The 22,270-nt window shown below is 38.2% G+C and overlaps 1 protein-coding gene across 1 annotated transcript in view; it reads right to left on the bottom strand.

Annotated features, from left to right (window-relative positions):
* wdr11 (WD repeat domain 11) overlaps window positions 1–20,686 on the bottom strand; it is a 48,672-nt gene extending 27,986 nt beyond the window's left edge. Inside the window, exons 1-8 of the mRNA XM_079473074.1 lie at window positions 20,491–20,686; window positions 17,743–17,854; window positions 11,574–11,727; window positions 9,711–9,884; window positions 6,625–6,817; window positions 5,323–5,488; window positions 3,339–3,456; window positions 63–267 (exon numbers count right to left, since the gene is read on the bottom strand). Of these exons, the coding sequence (XP_079329200.1) occupies window positions 63–267; window positions 3,339–3,456; window positions 5,323–5,488; window positions 6,625–6,817; window positions 9,711–9,884; window positions 11,574–11,727; window positions 17,743–17,854; window positions 20,491–20,588 (1,220 nt within the window). The 5' untranslated portion in view covers window positions 20,589–20,686. The remainder of the gene's footprint in view (window positions 1–62; window positions 268–3,338; window positions 3,457–5,322; window positions 5,489–6,624; window positions 6,818–9,710; window positions 9,885–11,573; window positions 11,728–17,742; window positions 17,855–20,490) is intronic.
* Between the last annotated feature and the right edge of the window lie 1,584 nt (window positions 20,687–22,270).

Raw genomic sequence — 22,270 nt, 5'->3', positions numbered from 1 at the left:
ACTTCAAATGAATATCCTTTCTGTACAGACATCTTTAGGTCCATATGTTTGAAGAACTGTACCTCAAGTTGGATGAAGATTTACTGGCATGGGCTTTAAGTTCCCAAAGCATGACCCTGCCATCACTGACCACCAGGGCAGCGCTGTTCTCATTGACAGGACAGATCACCATTCGATAAGGTCGCACAGTCTTAGTGACACGGATTGCATCACACTGGGAGCGAAGATCATATACTAACTCCTGCACACCCTGTTCAGGATCTGTCACTGGAAAAATACACATTTTCTGCCCTTAAATCAGACATAATTCCCCACAGTACAGACTATTAGCATATAATTAAACACATGAACTTCCATATTGAATGACATTGGACAAACATTTTCAACTATCAGCCACAACAGAAAAACAGGCGAAATTAATAACATCAATTATATTACAAAGGCACCTGTCAATGATATACAGTATTAGGTAGCAAGTGAACAGTCAGTTCTTTGATTTCATGTGTTGGAAAAACTAGACAACTTGGTCAGAGTTGCGTGGGGTGTTCCCGGTACGCTGTGGTTAGAAGCTCAAAAGTGGTGACAGGAAATCTATGTCAGAATTAAAGGTTGTTGCAGTCGGAAAGTGGTTTGCCCGCGGGACATTATATATATATATATATATATATATGTAACGCTTGTATAAGTCCCAGACACGAGAGCAACGTCAGCCTTCAGAGATAGCATCCAGCCTTTGCTGTCATAGTTTGCAGATAATATGTTCAGGAACGAAAACATCAGCAGCAGCTCATCTACATTCATTTTAGTGACCGCAGTGCATGGTTTTTTTGGCGCCCATGTTAACAGATGAGAGCATTCATACGGCATGCAGAAGCAGTGCATACTCGTGGAGCAGAAGCAGCATGTAAGCAGCAGTGCAGTGATCATTCTGGTGCCAGGTCTATTTTTCCTGCGCTGCTCACGCTTATAAAAGCGACAGTCAAAATGCAGATATATTGACAGGAAAAAGTAACACTTTCACCATTAAAGCGTGTAAGTGGTGTTTCATGTATTTTTAACAGCCGCAATGACTTCCAAAAACATTTGTCAGGAGTTTTTTTGGCCGAAACACAACAGCACATTTAAAGGATTTATAATACAAGTACAGTGGGCCAAAAATGTATTTAGTCAGCCACCAATTGTGCAGGTTCTCCCACTTAAAAAGATAAGAGAGGCCTGTTATTTACATCATAGGTACACTTCAACTACGAGAGACAGAATGAGAAAAATAATGTAGAAAAATCACATCGTCTGATTTTTAAAGAATTTATTTGCAAATTATGATGGAAAATAAGTATTTGGTCAATAACAAAAAAGCAAGATTTCTGGCTCTCACAGCCATGTAACTTCTTCTTTAAGAGGCTCCTCTGTCCTCCACTCCTTATCATTATAAAAGACACCCGTCCACAACCTCAAACAGTCAGACTCCAAACTCCACTATGGCCAAGACCAAAGAGCTGTCAAAGGACACCAGAAACAAAATTGTAGACCTGCACCAGGCAGGGAAGACTGAATCTGCAATAGGTAAGCAGCTTGGTGTGAAGAAATCAACAGTGGGAGCAATTATTAGAAAATGGAAGACATACAAGAACACTGATAATCTCCCTCGATCTGGGGCTCCATGCAGGATCTCACCCCGTGGGGTCAAAATGATCACAAGAACGCTTGCAAAAATGCAGAGAGCTGGGACCAAAGTAACAAAGGCTACCATCAGTAACACACTACGCCGCCAGGGACTCAAATCCTGCAGTGCCAGACGTGTCCCCCTGCTTAAGCCAGTACATGTCCGGGCCCGTCTAGAGAGCATTTGGATGATCCAGAAGAGGATTGGGAGAATCAGATTAAACCAAAATATAACTTTATGGTCAACTTGGTAAACTCAATTTGTCGTGTTTGGAGGAGAAAGAATGCTGAGTTGCATCCAAAGAACACCATACCTACTGTGAAGCATTGGGGTGGAAGCAGCATGCTTTGGGGCTCTTTTTCTGCAAAGGGACCAAGACGACTGATCCATGTAAAGGAAAGAATGGATGGGGCCATGTATCGTGAGATTTTGAGTAAAAACCTCCTTCCATAAGCAAGGGCATAGATGAAACGTGGCTGGGTCTTTCAGCATGACTTACAGAAAACGTTTGACCTCTGTCATTGCCAACAAAGGGTATATAACAAAGTATAGAGATTAACTTTTGTTATTAACCAAATACTTATTTTCCACCATAATTTGCAAATAAATTCTTTAAAAATCAGACAATGTGATTTTCTGGATTATTTTTCTCATTCTGTCTCTCATAGTTGAAGTGTACCTATGATGTAAATAACACGCCTCTCTCATCTTTTTAAGTGGGAGAACTTGCACAATTGGTGGCTGACTAAATACTTTTTTGCCCCACTGTTTATCCTAAATGTTATGCTTATATTGCATTTGAATGAGAGGAAAACGATCACATTATGCTGTAAATTTACGGTCTAAACCCCACTGTCATCATAACCCTGTGAAAAAACAGATACAACTACATAGACATCACCTTATATGCTTATATTGCATATGTGTGAGCGAAAAAGGATTGCATAACAAGTCAACCACTCTCTCCTATGGTACACCCTTTAGTGACTTAAATTGTATCCTTCAGTGGATGATGGCTTTTTAATTATAACGTTCACTACGTGGATCTAACAGAGCATGAATCAGGCGAATAAAAAGAATCTAAGTTGAATGAATTTAAAATAACGTAATGAGAAATTGGAGTGTTGTACGTGGTACGCTGGCAGCGCAGTGCGCGTTGCATATGCTGCCGGAATGAAAGAACCCGCTGCCAACACTCTCCCTATGCGCTTCTCCCGCAACTGGCCAATCAGAATCAAGCATTCAAATGAGCCGTGTCATAAGTTAACGTTATTGTCTGCCAATGCTCTCCTGCTCCGCATATGCGCTGCATACGCGTTTTGTGAAACGCCGTTAGAATAAACCAAGTTAACGTGTAACGTTTTGGGTGAACTATTCCTGTAATGTGAGATACTACAGGAAGAAAACTTGAAGAGATCTTGTGGAGTCCATGCCTCAATGCAGAGAGAGCTGTTTTGGCAGTATTGGGCAAGTGGTTTTTATGTTGTGAACTTGTGACTGATCTGTGCATGGATTTCTGTGATTTTGTGAACTCATGTCAGTATTTAAACAGTTTCCGGACTGAAGTTTCCAAATCAAATAAAAAGTTAAACAAAAATGAACTCAATTGATTTAAACTACATGGAAGTTAATAATACATCATTTAAATATTTGGGTGAACTATGCCTTTAAGTACCAGAGCCTGTCTTGCCCGTTTCATCAGGAGGAGATGTTGTGGAGCGACACACACGCAGTGTGACACAGCCGTTCTCATGGAGGCAATAGAGAGCATCTCTCTGGGCACAGGGAATCACCTAAACAGAACAAGAAAAGGGCAGCAGACAAATCAGAAAGCTTTTTGTTCCCAAAACGATATACTTAAGTAGATAGTCAAAGCTACAATCTGTGAGAATTTCGGGTAAACATATTAAAAATGAATGATTGAGTAAATACATTGATAGATCAGTGTTCAGAACCATTGCTTTATCTTGATACACAACGGTAAGCTTATAATAATGATTTATCATTTGCGGTGTCGTGTCGTACCATGCAGGAAATTTCAATTTGGGGAGAACCTCTTTGCGTCATTACATCACATCCATAAACACAAACGAGAGGAACCTGCTAGTTTATCACGGCTAGTGCGGTTAACAGAGTTTTGTTCATACATATAAACGTAATGTAGAATCATCATCATTTACAGGGCCGTGTTTAAAAGCGATCATCTGGGGAACGTTATTTAAACATATAAAATGTATTACGTTCTGACACGGATTACATCTGGGGAATAATCACTAACAAAGTAAAGTCGCGCTCCGGAGAGTTACAGTGACAAGGATTTTGAGAGTTGGCTCCGACATCTGAAACAGGTAAGACGTCACAATCGTTATTTATTTTGTCTTTGTTTCATATATTTAGAACAAAAGCAGCAGATATGTGGTATGTGTTCAGATGACATGTTTCAGATACATTACTTTAGGACGTAAGGAAGGCGATATTTCCCATGTTATTTCGAGTTTTTGTCTACATCAGCCACGAATCGATAACCAACAGTACAATTGATTCTATACTAGTGATGTTTTAAACGTTTCGCGTTGTATCCGGTCATCTGTTGCAGTCACGTGGATGAACAGATGCGCTGGTGCTGCTCTGATGCGGTGAGCAGCAGTCAGTAAACACAGCAGTGCCAAGGCACAACCCACGTGAAGAAAATAACTCTTATGTTTCAAAGTGAGATGGCAACAAAGAGGCCAAAGTTAAGGACAGAAGCTTTAACCCAAAGTCATTTCAAACATGTATGAAAGAATTAAAATTTTTGGGTTAACCATCACTTACATTTAAGTTGACAATTTTAAAGACTATTTAAAAAGACAGACTTCTTGCTGTGATGGCCATATCAATGTGATCAGATCCTATGACCAAACATACGGCTCAAGTATACACGTAATCACAGGATGCATGCAGAGGACATAAATGTATTGCCTTGCGGCCCTCGCCATGGCAACATCGCTCAGAATATCAATTATGAATTCACCATTTAACATCTTCAATATCTGTCATTATCAAATCTTCATGATGTTTAAACATTTTGTCCATCAAGATAATCTCTCATTTTGTCCATCAAGATTAACACTAACACAAGGCTATAAACAGACTACACTTAGTCACTCGATATCAACGTCACCACCACTACCCTGTGAATGAATCCCCAACAATTATTTTAGACATTTGTGCCAATGTTGCATTATTTGTAAGATATATATGCCCAACGTCTATTGTCCCCGTCTAACGCACCAGTTATACAGTACAACATGTAGTGAAATGCTTCATATGACTGTTCTTCACACAATGTGTAATAGAGAAATAAAAAAGGATAATACTTGAAAAGAATATACTTTAAAATATGAGATCTAATAACCTGCAGAATTAAGAATGAATATTTACGTTGGGATCAGAACACTGCTGTAGTTTGATGCCTGATCCCGTCTATGATCATTCTTCTGATCGCTATTCAAATGTAAGTGTGAAGATTATTCCAGTACTGTATGTGGATGTGGATTACAACAGCATATCCAATGTTTTAGCAATGCTTAAAACTTTACAAACCGGAAAAAGCACTTGTTTCATAAAATGACCCATTTACAGGCATTCCCATTGCCCCGTCCCTGCCCTCCACACACCTGTAAAAAGGGCACACCAGAGCGCTCGATTGCCACCACTCCCACAGTCTGGCTGAGCTCCAGGTCTAGGATGAGAATCTCTCTGGAATAAAGCAGCAGCATGTGGTTCCTCTTAGACGGCAGATATGACAGCTGGAGACAGTCATTAAGAGTCACAGCTTCAGCCCTGCAATCAAATACAGACAAGGTTTCAAGTTTGAAAGAAGGTCATTGAAGTGACTGCCAGAATATTTATATACGGTCTAATCTGCACCTATTTACATTTGTACAAGTCTCTCTGTACAGAACGGGGCAAAGTGATGTCCAAGTTGGCTCTTAATTTGTAATATTATTAAAGATATATTAAATAGTTCTGTGTCTGCTGTGTAGTTGTGTTTGAAGTGTAAACCGCTCAGTTTGGAAATTTATTTAAGAAGGCCTTGCAAAAAAGCTAAAGGAGTCAAGACCCAGGAGAATGACTGCTGCAGTCAAAGACAAGAGAGAATACAACAAATATTAACTGTTAAAACTATAGTCAAGGTATGCTATATATATATATATATAATTTATGATATGGTTTACAATAAGGGATGGGACATAACAGTTGACTTTTAATGCCCTAACAGGTATGGTGGGGATGAAAAGCACCAAAGATCTATGGTCCCAGTTATGTTCAGTTCTTTGCGTTTGGTGTTCCTTGTATACATACTCCCCATTTTGAGAGTGAGATTGACAATGGTACATAAACTTTTCTTGCAACTCTAGGTAAATAATTTAACAAATCTATGTCAGCAAGTCAAATTAGCACAACGTTTTGGGGTGGTTACCCAGACAGGGTTTAACGTTAGTCCCAGACTAACTTAAATGAGGTGTCTTGATCAAAAACAACTTGCACTGACATGTCTTAAAATATCTCAGAGCGATAGATTGGTAATGTTTTTTTTTGTTAAGAAAGTTTTTTTAAATGACTTCAACATCCAAATTTAACTAAATCCTGTTTTTAATATAATATAATAATCTCTGTCCGGGGAACCTGCACCTATAAGTAGAAATCAAGACAACAGAAAAACACTTGGCATATTTCTAAATAAATGGAATGTCCAATACACCAGGTACATGGAAGAACTACAATACTGTAATTTTAGAAAAATTTAACTAATATAATTAACACTTTTAAAAGAGAAAATATATCAAATACACAAACACAGCAAACATCTTTAAAAAAATAGATCCAATATAACACTATATATGAAGACATCTCTTCATGCTTATTCTAAATTGCAGTCCTACGGTGTAATGCTGGGAACAGGCCACAGAACTTACGAAGGTTTCTCATTGGTGATGAGCACTTTGACTTTATTGAGAGCTTTCTTGGCACCGGTGGGTTGGATAGGAGCAGGCTTGCTGTGGGCGGGGCTTGAATGAGGACTGGCGATGTAAACCTTCTTACCACCACTGCCCGGCGGTTTTGAGTGAGAGAAATCAGTGATGAATACTATACCCTCACTGGTCAGTACTGTACAAAGATGACAAGGAACAAATGGCAGACACAAGCAGTTACAAAGCATGCAGTTTACGATTGAAAAAATATATCACTGATATGTTGTCACTCAAAACACACTATGTATGTTTATTATATCACTGTTGAAGAGAAACAGTGCTATCAGTATACAGGATTTGTCTTTGTTTATTTCAATGTGTAATAGTAATAAGACATCTCCAACAACAAAGTACTTTAGTAAGCGGACAACCTATAGAATACAGGGAATGCATACACTTATAAAAACATAGAATGAATGCACTTTAGGATGCTATGAATAAAAGCAACCGTCAGTCCTTAAATGTACATGTTGTGTAAATTTCTTGTTTTTGCGTCCACTGAATGGTCCACATCATTATGCCCTCCCCACATGCTAGATTCGAAACTGCCGAAAGGCCAGAGCATTTCTGGTGGTTTTACTGTACTCTTAAAGGGATATCTCACCCCCAAAAAATTCTGTCATCATTTACTCACCCTCAGATTGTTCAAAACCTGTAGAAATGTCTTTGATCTGCTGAACACAAGTCAGAATTTTGGAAGAATGTTGGTAACCAAACAGATCTCACCCCTATCTCACTGCCATAGTAAAAATATTATGGGAGTCAATGGAGATCTGGGGCCAGATTCACAAAACATTCTTTATAAGAAAAGTATTCTAAACTGCCATATTTTTTTTTTGATTCGCTTAATAGGACTAGGTGTTATAATCCCACTATTTCAGCACAGTTTGATTGCCCAGTAGGACATTTCCCACGCCTTATGCATGACGGGGGGGGGGGTCAATAATATGAATAGAGGAAAGAAAGTCTGAGGTTTCACTGGGTTCGTCGGGTAGGCATCCTCTGTGTCTGAGGGATAAATGATTATAAAAATACATAGAATACTTCCTTGTCCATGATATTATCAGAGAGACATCTCATGATTTGTGTGTCTGATCCCACTTTCATCAAATCCATTATCCCGTGTCAAAGATGCCTTTTGGTGAGGTGGGGCTGATAATGCCCTGTGTATGGGTCCCAATCAATGCGACACATCGTCAGTTGTGCACCTCAGCCTCATTGGGTGTTTCGGCCCAGCACAGGTTGATCTGACCTGGGTGTGTGTCGCATTGTTACAAGGTCCTCTGGCAGCCCATGCCAAGCCAACATGCCATTGGCTTCTTATTTCCACACCACTGGCCAGTCCTTGATTATCCTCCAATGGAAATCAGTGGTCCTCTGAAAGTGACCTATGCATTTAACCTGTACAGTGAATAGTGAAATCACGCACTGCAAGTAGTGAACACACGTGGGCAGCTATCATTGCAGCACCAGGGGAGCAAGGGTAAGGTGCATTGCTCAAGGGCACCTCAGTCCGCCTTGAAAATCAATCCGGCAACCTTTTGGTCATGAGTTCGACTCTCTAACCATTAGGCCACTGTGCTCAGGGCCCACAGTCCATACCAGTGCAACTATTGATATAGGTAGCCCCACTGGCACGATAATACAAGCTCAGTGCCCCCGGTTCCATATATTGTAACATTAAAACACACAAAACCATTTTATTACATGGTCATTTGGCAGCCCATATTGTGTCCTCTGTTTCAACCACAGCCAGTGGCTGCTTCTCTCAGCAAGAGTGACAAGTTCTTTGACTAACGTCTGTTGGACCCGTCCTCTGATCCCCACTTCATTAAACAGTCTTGTAGAGGAATCAGAAACAAAGCCCCTGAAGCCCACCTCCACCTGGAACCCTTTTGCTGTCCATCCCCGATCTTCAGCCTCCACTCCTTAATTGGCATTCCGGAGTTCTTTCTTTTAAATGCTCAAATGCTTTCTTTCAAATGCTTCGTTAATGGCCACTTCCCAAGGTACAGTCAACTCAACTATGAGGACCATCCTACCGGAGCTGGACTACAGAACCATGTCACTCTCTTAGTCTCTACTGCTGCAGCCAATCACTTTAGTACTTGATTGTGGCGCCATGTGTATCTCCCCTGTGTCAAGCTCTTCTTACAACCCACAACAATATGTTTAAGGTTTGCTGGAGCTGCACATACTGTAGGTGGCAGACTGGATCCTGCCAACTCCAAACATGTAGATGTGTTGGTGAGGGCAGCACATCATATGTAGCTCTTATCAGCCGACAGTCCGCTCTGGCATATCTACTTGCTTCCTCTTGATGCCAAAACTCCTACACTACCAGGTGACACTGTTCCTTTAGCCACTAAAGTTTAGTGGGTGTGGTTGATGACGAACCAAGTCCACCTCTGCCATGTTAAACTTGTCCCCAGATGTCATTTGTCACTTATGTACTTCTTACAAACTTCCTCTAATTTATCTAAGAACAATCTTATATTTTGTCTTAAGAACAGATTTGTGAATACGGCCCCTGTTTGGTTACAGTCACTTTCATGTGTTTAGCAGAAGAAAGAAATCTGAGGGTGAACTATCCCGTTAAATCTTTGCAGACCGTTCGGTTTTAATTTCCACATTATCTTTTTGGTGTGGAATTGGAAATATGCCAGAGTGCTCCATTTTATACCTTGTGACTTATTAAAATTACACATTACTTAAAAGTAATTTAAGTGCAAGTAATGAAGAGGTATGATTGTTATGATATTTATGATTATAAAACATATATTACAATAGGATATAGATGTGGTGAAGTTATTAGAATGATTATAATATACACTTGCTAATAATTATGCATGCAGTGTATTCAGTAGAATACAACCGTTTATCACAAAAATTTTAAGTGGAGTGTCAGTTTCATTACATCTTAGAAAGTACTACCCCCCCCAAAAAACAACATTCATGATATTACTAATATCAACATATGTATATGTGCATCATTTACCAATACCAAAATAATGGAACTTAATACACACATGCCAGATTGCAGGGCTCAAAAGGATCGAAGGAAAACGACAGAATATTCTCAGCATAGCTCTTCTTCCAAAGCTTGGTTCCTGTGTCACCGTTCCACAAGACAATGAAGTTAGGAGGATGGACAGCCAGCAGAAGATCACGAGAAGCATCCTGAGCCCACAGCCAGTCCATATCTGATTTAACATTTACATGTAAAAAGACATTTGTTTACTTATTTACATTTATTCATTAGGATTAATCACACGCAAAAGTGTGTAAAGAACATAGATACTCATGACTATAACAAAACAATGTTTTGAAAATATTCATCATTCTACATGTATTGTGGCCATTCCCGTTCAGTGTCTGTTGAATTTCTAAATCAAACATCAGGAGTGACCAAGTCATCCAACAGCAGTGAAAGACTGACAAAATAAATGATCACATTTAAAATCTTTTTTGAGCTTTTCCAAAATACAGAGCATATTTTCTGTCATATTGACCTGTTTTACAATTTTTTATTTTCTGCAAATACATGGCACATAGAAACAATGGGACGCATTCATGAAACATGTTAATATACGAGTGATTTGCGGGTAAAACAGGCCTTTCCCAAAACTCTCCTCCAGATTCAATTTTCAAAAATCTGATTCCACAGTCCTGATAGAAATGGGAAGATTGTTCCATCAGCAAGGAACGCCAAATAGAAATGTTGTGCAGACAGCTCTCTTGGGCTCATGAAGACTAAAATACTTTGTAAAGGTCAGATTTGATAGTTAAATGTGTGAATGTAAATGAATTCTAATATTTCATAAATAAAGCACATAATTCGTAATTAGCATAATCCCTGCCTATAAATTACAGCAACACAAATAATCTAGGAAAACAATCAAGGAATGCTGTGGAAACATCTGGACTCCATTCTTAGGTTTAGCACGTCATATAGCATAAATGCATAAGATACAGATAGGCTACATGCCTTACAATAAATGTATAAATTCACCTGTCCACCAAAGCATTTTGGCAAAATAAAATAATGGCTGGTGCTCTTCTGAAAACGGCCAGCTGGTGGCACTTGACAGCGCTTTAGAGACTTGTGGTTGCTATTATTTGGAAAACTCATGCCAGTTACATGTAACGAGAATGTTATTTTGAAGAATATTACTGAATATAAAATGTGTCCACTTTTGAGTTAATGTAGTGTTTGTCCCGCCCATACTCAACTGTGATTGGGTGACTTTGTAAAATAGTGACAAGCTCTCAGTTTTGTTTTAGCCAAAGTATACAGAATATTTCAATATTTGACACACAATTTACACCTAGTATGGAGGGGTTGCAATTTCCTTCGTGCCAACAAACATTGTGAAAATATAAACATTTCCATGAATCAAAAAATTTACACCAGGACGAATTTACATAAAAAAAAATATGCTTGTTTCATGAATGAGACCCAATATTATTATTTTAAATTTGGGGAAAATATTGTTAGTGCTTCACAGAATTAAACAACAATAATCATTTTACCCGAACATATACATTTTTAGAAACTGAAAATAATTTTGAAATGTTATATTTTTTCCCTTTGCTCGTATGTAGTAATAATTTAAATGTGGTTTCCCCTAAAGGTATTAGATTAAGGCAGACATTAGTTAAATTAGATCATTTCAGTAGTTTTTAGAAACATGCCTTACCCATTTTACAGCTCTTAACTCAGGGACTTTATAAGGGGCACACTGGGAAGTGTTTTAAAAAGAATTTAAGATTACAAAAATGCTGTTATCTAAAAAAAACTGTACTCTACATGGTATATGAATGTCATTAATTACAAAAGTGGAAAAAGCATTTATTTATCATTATATAGTAAAAGCAGAACTGATGCTGACCCTGAATGGGTTTGGTATGCTCCTGGATCTCACAGTGTGCCATACCGCTCACCACATCCCACACGATGATCTTTCCTGCCGCGTCTGCAGATGCCAGACGCAGAGAGTAAGGCGCGTTGAGATTGTGGTGGTAGTTTTCTCTGGACCATTTAACCTAGTGGAGCAGAAATGGCACACAACAACAATAAGACTGGTTGCTATGTGATTGTGGATGCCATGATTGTGTCATGGTCGCGTGCGAGGGGTCATAATATGGTTCCTATGGTAGCATGGGTGGATGTTTTTTGCTATACAGATTTATACAGCTGAAAAAATAAGCTTTCCATTGATGTATGGACTGTTAGGATACGACAATATGTGGCCACGATACAACTATTTGAACATCTGGATTCTGAGGGTGCAAACAAATCTAAATAGTAAGAAAATCGCCATTAAAGTTGTCCAACAGCGCTGTAGCAGGCCGTTACTTAGAAGAAACATGTTTGCTTTATTGGCTTAGCACTGTAATGATGTTGTGGAGACATGAATATGAAAGCAGCACATCTAAGCTTTTCATAGATACCAAACTTGAGTGGGTAATTCCCAAAGAGAGGGCAGCAGCGAGTCAAGTTTGCCTGCATGTTTCCGGTCATTTTTGCTCCCGATTTTGCTGCACCCACTCACAATAAATCTCTTGCATATTACAGTTTATTTTGAGGTAACGGCAATTATTGCATCACAATTTTATCACTTAAACTTATCTTTGAGTTTAAAAAAAGCAAGTAAAGTTTATTTATAGAAAACATTTAAATTCAGCCTTCATTTAACGTCAAGAGTCTACATATACAATAAAAATGATTAAATCACAATCATTTTTATTCATTTGTCATAGATTTATTAATGTATTAAACACGTTTGGATGTATTATTAGTGATTAGTGTACACGATGTGAAAAATATGAAACGAGTCTCTTCCGCTTTGAGTGGCATTCAAAAGATGGCACACACCCTGTATTACACTTGCATGTCTCTTAGATGAAAAGTAAACATTCAACACATTTTCTACTTTAGAATCCCAAATACTTAAAAATAAATCAATCCGCCTATATAACCCATGTACTATTTTAATAATTCATTAACACAATAGAAAACTTTATGGATTTAAGGGTTATAATGGGAGTTGTATTTGTTTTAATGGAAACTATAATAGTGTACACTGGTATTTGGATTCTGTTGGTGTGATGTAATTTGGTGTTGGCAACCAATAGAACAACAGTAATTGCTGTTTGGATAAATCCCAAAACACACTTCAAAGGGAACTTTGTAATGGTTTTAATGGAAACAATTTGAATTCCTAAAATAGTTTTTATTGTTTTATTTCGGTAGGGTAACTTTATCCATACTGTGCTTCACACTATTGCCAATGTTGAGCTGAAGATTGAGCTTGAAAAATGTAATCGCAAATCAAATCCCAATTACAATGTCTGTCAAAAATGCACAGCCCTACATTAACATGTTACTTTTGTAGAATAGAACACAAAAAAGTATTTTTAACAATCAGGTCTACTGTAGTTAAGGAGCACCTGCTTTCTCTTGTAATGTTACATTTCTTGTTTTGATGTACTGAAGAAAAATCACTAACAAAATGTTTTAACAAGTGTAAATGTTGTGCGAGCCACAAACTGGGGGTACAAGGACATATATAGGCCTATATACAGTGGTGTGAAAAAGTGTTGGCCCCTTCCTGATTTCGTAATATTTTTGCATGTTTGTCACACTTTAATATTTCAGATCATCAAACAAATATTTTGTTTTGTCAAAGATAACAAATAAACACAACATGTAGTTATTAAATTAAGGTTTTTATTATTAAGGGCAATCAAAATCCAAAACCACATGTACCTGTGTGAAAAAGTGTTTGCCCCCTAAACCTAATAACTGGTTGGGCCGCCCTTAGCAGCAACAACTGCAATTGAGCGTTTGCGATAACATGCAATGAGTCTGTTACAGTGCTGTCTAGGAATTTTGGTCCACACATCTTTGCAGATTTGTTGTAATTCATCCACATTGGAGGGTTTTGAGCATGAACCACCTTTATAAGGTCATGCCACAGCATCTCAGTAGGATTCAGGTCAGTACTTTGACTAGGCCACACCAAAGTCTTCATGTTGTTTTTCTTCAGCCATTCAGAGGTGGACTGGCTGGTGTGTTTTGGCTCTTTGCCCTGCTGCAAAACTCAAGTTCGCTTCAGCTTGAGGTCACGAACAGATGGCCATTCTCCTTCAGGATGTTTTTCTAGACAGCAGAATTCATGGTTCCATTTATCACGGCAAGTTTTAAGGTCCTGAAGCAGCAAAACAGACCCAGACCATCACACTACCACCACCATATTTTACTGTTGGTATGATGTTCTTTTTCTGAAATGTGATGTTACTTTTACAGCAGACGTAATGGGACACACACCTTCTAAAAAGTTTAACTTTTGTCTCGTCAGTCCAGTCAGTATTTTCCCAAAAGCCTTGGGGATCATTAAGATGTTTTCTGGCAAAACTGAGACGAGCCTTTATGTTCTTTTTGCTCAGCAGCGGTCTTCGTCTTGAAACTCTGCCATGCAGATCATTTTTGCCCAGTCTCTTTTTTATGGTGGAGTCGTGAACACTGACCTTAACTGAGGCAAGTGAGGCCTGCAGTTCTTTGGATGTTGTTGTTGTGACTTTTGTGACTCTTGGATGAGCCGTCACTGTGCTCTTGAGGTTATTTAGGTCTGCATGTTTTTGTTTTGTTGCTATGTGTGGATAATGTCTCTCATTGTTATCTGCTGGAATCCCAAAGCTTTAGCAATGGCTTTATAACCTTTTGCAGATAGATAGATCTCAATTACTTTCTCATTTGTTTCTGAATTTCTTTGGATCTCGGCATGATGTCTAGCTTTTGAGGATCTTTTGGTGTGAAGGGGTGTGGCTAGAGAAATTGAACTCAGGTGTGATAAACCACAGTTAAAAGGGGGGGGGGGCAAACACTTTTTCACACAGGTCTGTGTTTGTCCCCCTTTCACCTTGAGAACTGACTTAATTCTACGTGGCATTGATTCAACAAGGTTCTGAAAGCATTCTTTAGAAATGTTGGCCCATATTGATAGGATAGCATCTTGCAGTTGATGGAGATTTGTGAGATGCACATCCAGGGCTCGAAGCTCATGTTCCATCACATCCCAAAGATTCTCTATTGGGTTGAGATCTGGTGACTGTGGGGGCCATTTTAGTCATGTTCAAGAAACCAATTTGAAATGATTTGAGCTTTGTGACATGGTGCATTATCCTGCCGGAAGTAGCCATCAGAGTACATGGTGGTCATAAAGGGATGGACATGGTCAGAAACCATGCTCAGGTAGGCCGTGGCATTTAAACGATGCCCAATTGGCACTAAGGGGCCTATAGTGTGCCAAGAAAACATCCCCCACACCATTACACCACCACCAGCAGCCTGCACAGTGGTAACAAGGCATGATGGATCCATGTTCTCATTCTGTTTATGCCAAATTCTGACTCTACCATCTGAATGTCTCAACAGAAATCGAGACTCATCAGACCAGGCAACATTTTTCCAGTCTTCAACTGTCCAATTTTGGTGAGCTCGTGCAAATTTTAGCCTCTTTTTCCTATTTGTAGTGGAGATGAGTGGTAACCGGTGGGGTCTTCTGCTGTTGTAGCCCATCCGCCTCAAGGTTGTGCGTGTTGTGGCTTCACAAATGCTTTGCTGCATACCTCGGCTGTAATGAGTGAATATTTCAGTCAAAGTTGCTCTTCTATCAGCTTAAATTAGTCGGCCCATTCTCCTCTGACCTCTAGCATCAACAAGGCATTTTCACCCACAGGACTGCCGCATACTGGATGTTTTTCCCTTTTCACAGCATTCTTTGTAAACCCTAGAAATGGTTGTGCATGAAAATCCCAGTAACTGAGCAGATTGTGAAATACTCAGACTGGCCCGTCTGGCACCAACAACCATGCCACGCTCAAAATTGCTTAGATCACCTTTCTTTCCCATTCTGACATTCAGTTTGGAGTTCAGGGCCCAGTTTTTCAAAAGTAATCCTGTGGGATTTCAGATCATGGATTGGATCAAATCTTGGAAATGGGTTTTCAAAAGGAAATGAGGGATTCCGAACTAAGATCAGATCATGTAATCCGATTTTACATTTGATCTGGATCAAACCTGCCCTTTGGGTTTTTCAACACTTTGAGCTCGGTTTGGGATCTATTTCATCAAAAAAAATAGGATTATCTTTATCCCATCAGAAGGGTGGATTCAGTTATGATTTTTTTAACAAAAAAGTTTTTTGCATGAATGATCACAAAATCAATGTTTACTGATGATATATAAATTTCTTCATATTTGAAGCATATATGAACCATGTCACATCTAATGAGATATGGTAAACAACAAATCTTGCTTTCCCAACTCCAGCAGAAAAAAGTGCAGAAAGAAGCACATCTCCTTAAGGCAGAGATGGAAAGAGCTGGTATCTGTGCTGTAAATGATCTTTGAGAATTGTATAGTATTGTTTTTGTTTTATTACTTAACATTATAACAAAATAAGGAATGACATTTTTTTCTGTTTCTTACAATTAAAACAAACAATGGCTATTTGTGACCACCCTACCTGTTGTTCTTTGCTAAGCCAGTAGGCTATACTGTTGGTTCCATTTAAGGCTTTGGTAAACAGGATTTGGTAATCCTGAAATTTGGTATTTTGATCACAGTGATCCAATGCTCCTTTAAAAAACTGGCATAAAAGAAAGATGGATCGGGTGATCCTGGATAGCAAGACATAGGATTTACAAATCCGGATCAATTTGATTCAGATTACATTTTTAATGCATTTGTAATTAAAACCCCCAAATGCATTGAAGCAACTGCCATGTGATTGGTTGATTAGATAATTGTATTAATGAGAAATTGAACAGGTGTTCCTAATAATCCTTTAGGTGAGTGTATTGGTTGCTACAGTGATAACACAATTCTTCACTTCACGCCTAGGTACCGTCCTTGATAGTACACTGACTCTCGAAAAGCATGTGAATAATAGAAATCGGCGTGCTTATTTCCATCCACGAAATATCAGCAGTCTTCATCTTTTCCTTATATCCAAATCCACAACTACTCTCGTCCATGAGACTTAAACTTCAATTGGTCCAGAACTCAGCTGCCCGTATAATCACATTGAGCATATATCTCTACAGTTCTTTACCATTTACACTGGCTCCCTGTAAAAATAGAGTTGAAGATTCTGCTTCTAACTTTCAAAGCTCTACATAATCTTGCCTCCACATACCTCTCAGATTTGCTTCTTATCTACATCCCAAAACGTTAGATCATCTTCATCTAATTCTCTCATGAAACCTTCTGTTTGTTTAGTCACAATGGGGTCTAGGGCATTCAGCTAGGTCGCTCCCCATCTCTGGAACTCTATTCCTCAAGCTATACAAGAAAGTGACTGTTTGACCACTTTTAAATCACGTCTTTTAAATCATGAGCTTTCCTGTATCTCAGTGGTAAGAGCATTGCTTAACAACACAAAGTTGTGGGTTGGATCCAAGAGGATTGCAGAAACCTATGTAAAATGTATAGGATAATACAATGTAAGTCGCTTTGAATAAAAGCGTCTGCCAAACGCCTAAATATAAATATCTTAAAACGTATTTGTTAAGGCTAACTTTTTCTGATCATTTTTAACAGTTAACAATCGTTGTTGTATTGGTGCTTTTCATTTTATGACAACTCAACTGTACTGAAAGGCACATTAAAATAAAATGTATACTTGATATTATTATTTATATTTAAGGTTATATCGTATGATGTGTTTACATCATCAAAGATCTGGTAATAGAACATAACATACAGACACATGCACCTGCCTTTTAAAAAAACTACTAGCTACGAGCTACCGGCTCAACAATGGTGATGCATCTTGATTTTGGCCTCACAGCTGGAGGTCTGAGGCTACTGGCTCACCCAGCACGATGAAAGTCCTGGCTGGCACTGGCAATAAGGGCAACTGTAAATGAATGTATATGATCTGTGTATTTAAGTTTTGTGTTTTCTTTGGTCAGCCTTGATACTCAGTTTTGGCTAGCTGGATAAGTATCTTCAGCATGTCACAAACCGAAGAACAGAAAGGTAGAACTCACTTTGACCACATTGGCTTTGTGTCGCTCCAGGACTTGAATAGTTTGAGATGTCTTGGGATCAATAATGAGGATACTAGAGTGACAGCCCTGAGCAATCAGACCCTGCCATCCCCTGCGAACAGAGAAAGAGACAAAGAAAGAGAAAAATGTTTCATAATTTCCATTATCACATATAATTATTCTCACTACTGTAATGGTGAATATCTTTTAGGGTTAAGAATTTTTAGGTACTACAAACTGTAAATGCAAAGTGTGTCCTGCAACTATGATTTTTTGCATATGGCACTACAGAGGCTTAAAGGAACATTTGTAGCGCAAACTTTAGTTTGCGAAGATGCTCGAGTAGAATGTAGAATGCTTGTGAAATAAACTCTCAGAGCAACTCTGGAGATGAAGTTCATGTGTTTGTGTCCTCATACAGTGAGATGCACACGACTGTCGTGCGTGTAGTATTTTCAACTGTGCACCTCGCTTCCTCATACACATGCAGAACAGGCAGATGACAGGATTCAGTGTCCGTGGAACTCTAGATACGTCAATGCAATTGTGAAATAGACTAAAACTAAACAAACAAGCACAATGAGCTACGTAGTGCTGGGCCATATGACCATACATTTATATAACAGTACTTTAAAGATTTATACCGTTTGTTTACACCACATTTTCTAATGATTTTGAGAGGAAATCCTGCCGTTGATTGACAAAAGTCCCTTTTATACTGTCATACGATGAGTGAATATTGCAGAACAATGCCACACTAGTATTATAAAGGTTAGTAAGTCCCACAAAATGATGGTGTTCATAAAGAGGTGGCACTCATGATGAAGAGAAGGAATCAAGATGCATGACAGTTGCGGTCAAAATACAGAACCTTTAAATTGTGCAAACTTCGCAAACAACTTGTAACTAAACAATCTAAACATCCCCTTCCCCTATAATAACAACAAAGTTAAAGTCAAAATTAACTTGTTTCCTTGGTAGCACCATTTCTATGGGTACCTCTGGTGCTCCCGACTTCAAGAGTTAGGAGGACACATCCAAAAATTTTACCATTGTCTGTCTGAATACAAAATAGTGAAAATTTTACCCCTAAAACATGCATGTTATGTCTGCTGTGTTTACATATTCACAATGGCTTCATGATTTCCTGCCGGGCTCACAAGCGGACCGGGCTTTTCTTCCATTTTATATATTAGACATTCAATAATATTTCTAATATTAGAAATTCATTAAATAAAGAAGCGATTAGTTGATGGTAAATTTAAAACATTTAACAAGTTTCCATATCACGCTGACACATTACACATTCTGCTTGCACGCAGTTGAGCCGTGCGTTCGCACCGGTTTCCCTCGTCCACTATTCAGTGTTTGTGTCCTCGCCTATCATAGCTGGCTCTTGCCAGACACAAAAAACGTGCATAGAGCTGAAACTATACAAAAAAGATTTTGGACTGTAAAGTGTGGGCGAGCCACATGCAGTGACCTTCATTATGTGTGAAAGAACAGGTAAGAATAAGGAGCACAAATCATAAAACATGTCATTTTATCCTAACATTAGTCGACTTATACACCCTCCTGTTCTGCTTTTCAAAAACAAGTACTGACAAAAATACATCATGGTTATTTGGTAGAATACTCTAATTGCGTACCAAGACATCTTGCTCTGTCAAGTAGCATTGGGATTCCTATTCATTGGACTGACTCGGTTTTTTTATTTTAAAAATACATTTGAATTAAATAATAATGTAGAGCAGCATTGGGAAATCCAATTTAATGTGAATTCTCGTTCATTTGAATAACTTGCTCACCATCTATAACTATAAGAGCAAGACTGATCGAAAAACTGAGCCATAATGGCTTGAATTGTCCGTACATTTTACATTTACATTTAGCAGATGCTTTTATCCAAAGCGACTTACAGATGAGGAAAAATTGGAAGCAATTATAACATAGGCAACAAAATACACAAGTGCATAAAACTAGTCCATTAAAGCCTAGCACAGTATACAAAGCTAAGAATAGTAAGGTTAGTATTTTATTTATTTTTTAAGAAGGAAAGGGAAAAGAATTAGGATAAATCAATCAGAGACGTTTTGACGGAAGAGATGTGTTTTTTTAAAGATGGCAACAGAGTCTGCTGATCTTGTAGCAGCTGGTAGATCTTTCCACCAATGTGGAACAGATCCAGAGAAGGTACGGGAGAGTGACTTTTTTCCTTTTGTATAGTATCTGTGATGATGTCGTTTATTTGTTACTTGATTGAGTGTCCAGCTAAGAATATCCCATCCAACAGTCTAATTTAAGCTATACCGTATAAAACACTAGTATGTCAACATGTTACACTTAACATAAGGGTCATAGATGAAAGTGAATGAAGCTATTTTTGATTGTATTTTATATTGTGTTGCAGATACACTTCAATCAAAGGAGCTTCTCTCCTGGAAATGCGTCCACATCAGATCGTGTGGTGATATATGAGGCTTTTCATTGCAATCAGACAACGTTACGAGTGTTGCCATTTCATATTTCTATTGCAATAACACCATTTGTCGAAACTGACGTTTCGATGTTTCAAACCTAGCGTCTTAAGATGACGAGAACTTTGAGTACACTGCTCGTTTGATAATCGGCTGGTATTAAAAGCACATGATTTGAACACAGACACTGTTGGTGAAGCACAGCACTTAATGAATGTCAACGCGAGCTGCATCAACAGTGACAGGAGATGCTAAAGCTAATGCTACTCACCAGTCCACCGCTGTCTTGTTCTGTAGATGAAGAGTTCCGGTCAGAGTCCGAGCGGCTAGTTTAATGTTGACAGTGTAAGGAATGATCGTCGAAGCCATATTCAATGGACACGAAACAGATCAGTGTTTTAGCTCGTTTTACGTGAAGTCGAGCTGCGTTATTAGGAAGTGTTTATGGTCCGTCTTGTTAATGTTCCGGGCAGGCAGGATTCAGCTTAAGGTTCCGTCACATCTTTAATTCCGTTGTTTTGTAGTTATAATAACATGTCCATTTACAAAAAATCGACTTTACTAATACATATCACGTTTGAATTCAGAATAATTCAGTGCTATGGGTTTACCATAAATTAAATTGATATTTATTTGTATACATTACATTACCATCGAACATCATAGAACCGTTTAGAACCTTTCTCAACTACAAAGACCATTTAGCCAAAAATAGTTCTTGTGTCGCGTTGTGAGGCACCTTTTTATTGCTGTTTGTGTATATAATGTGTTTTTTACTGTTATATCCTTTTAAGAATGTAGCATTGTGAAAATATTGTAATGCCTTTCATTATGACGCTTGCCTGTCAAGTTTCTAAATGAGAAAGTATCATAGAAAGTAGTTCATGTGACTTACAGTAGATGTCTGCGGTATAAGTCACACAATAAAGCCATGCTATAATTTATGTTAAGGCATAGACCAAATAAAATCATTGTTTAGCAAAACTCTTCTCACCCCTGACATTAAATAGATTATTAAGGCTCAGTCATGTTGTGGCAGGTAGGGATTGGATATTGACACTCTTATCTGTAATCAAATATGTCATTAAAAGGGATATTAAAGGATAAATCTCCTGTTTCAACATCCACTACTTTATAGGAGCCAGTGTGGCAGCCATACACTTCACCCCCAGGAAGGAAAATCAATAAGACTGAAGAACATAGACTTCTTTTTTCTTAATAACCTAATAGCCTCAGGAGCCAGTTGCTAGAAAGATCTGAAATGGGGTCACTCCTACTATTCTGTGCCATTTGAGTCCCCAAGTCATAATAAGGAATATAAGGTACAACGTGTAATTTTTTTGAGGATCTATGGACAGAAATGCAATATAATATACATACTTATGTCTTCAGAGGTGTATAAAGACCTTATATAATGTTTTTATTATCTTAGAATGAGTTATTTTATCTACACCGCCGGTCCATTTGCATGGAAATGTTGTTTCTACTGTAGCCCTAATCGGACAAACTGTGTTTCATCAATAATAATGTGTAAATATAATGTTGCCAGATGATAGCAAAGGGACACAGCAGAGACATTTATGACTTTTTGAAACAAATAATATATATATATATATATATATATATATATAGTTTAGAGAATATGATGCAGATTAATGTTTATGTAGATTAAAATAGCCCAACGCTATATTAAATTAACCAACATTAGAACTGTAAAACACAATAATGCACCAATAATGTTAATGAACAACATCATTTATGTTAAAACACTGACTGGGACTATTTTTGAAATGTATGTAATTTATTGAACTAAAGTTGGTAACGCTTTAGATTATGGCCCACAATTTACCGGATAATTAAACAGGATTTACAGCATAACTAATAACTAAAACGATTGCTCTGTTCACACCTGCCCAAAAGATCCCCAGCAAGGAGAGAAACGAACCAGAGTTCGACCCAAACAAGACAGGTGTGAATACCCTCAAAGCCAACACAATTCTATATAACAGAAAAAAAATACTTTCATTCTCTCACTGTTTACTCTATAATCC

This window comes from Barbatula barbatula (genome assembly GCF_947034865.1).
Source record: "Barbatula barbatula genome assembly, chromosome: 14".
NCBI classification, from domain to species: Eukaryota; Metazoa; Chordata; class Actinopteri; order Cypriniformes; family Nemacheilidae; genus Barbatula; species Barbatula barbatula.
Note: the sequence above shows the minus strand (reverse complement) of the source record. Positions and strands in the feature narration are given on the sequence as shown.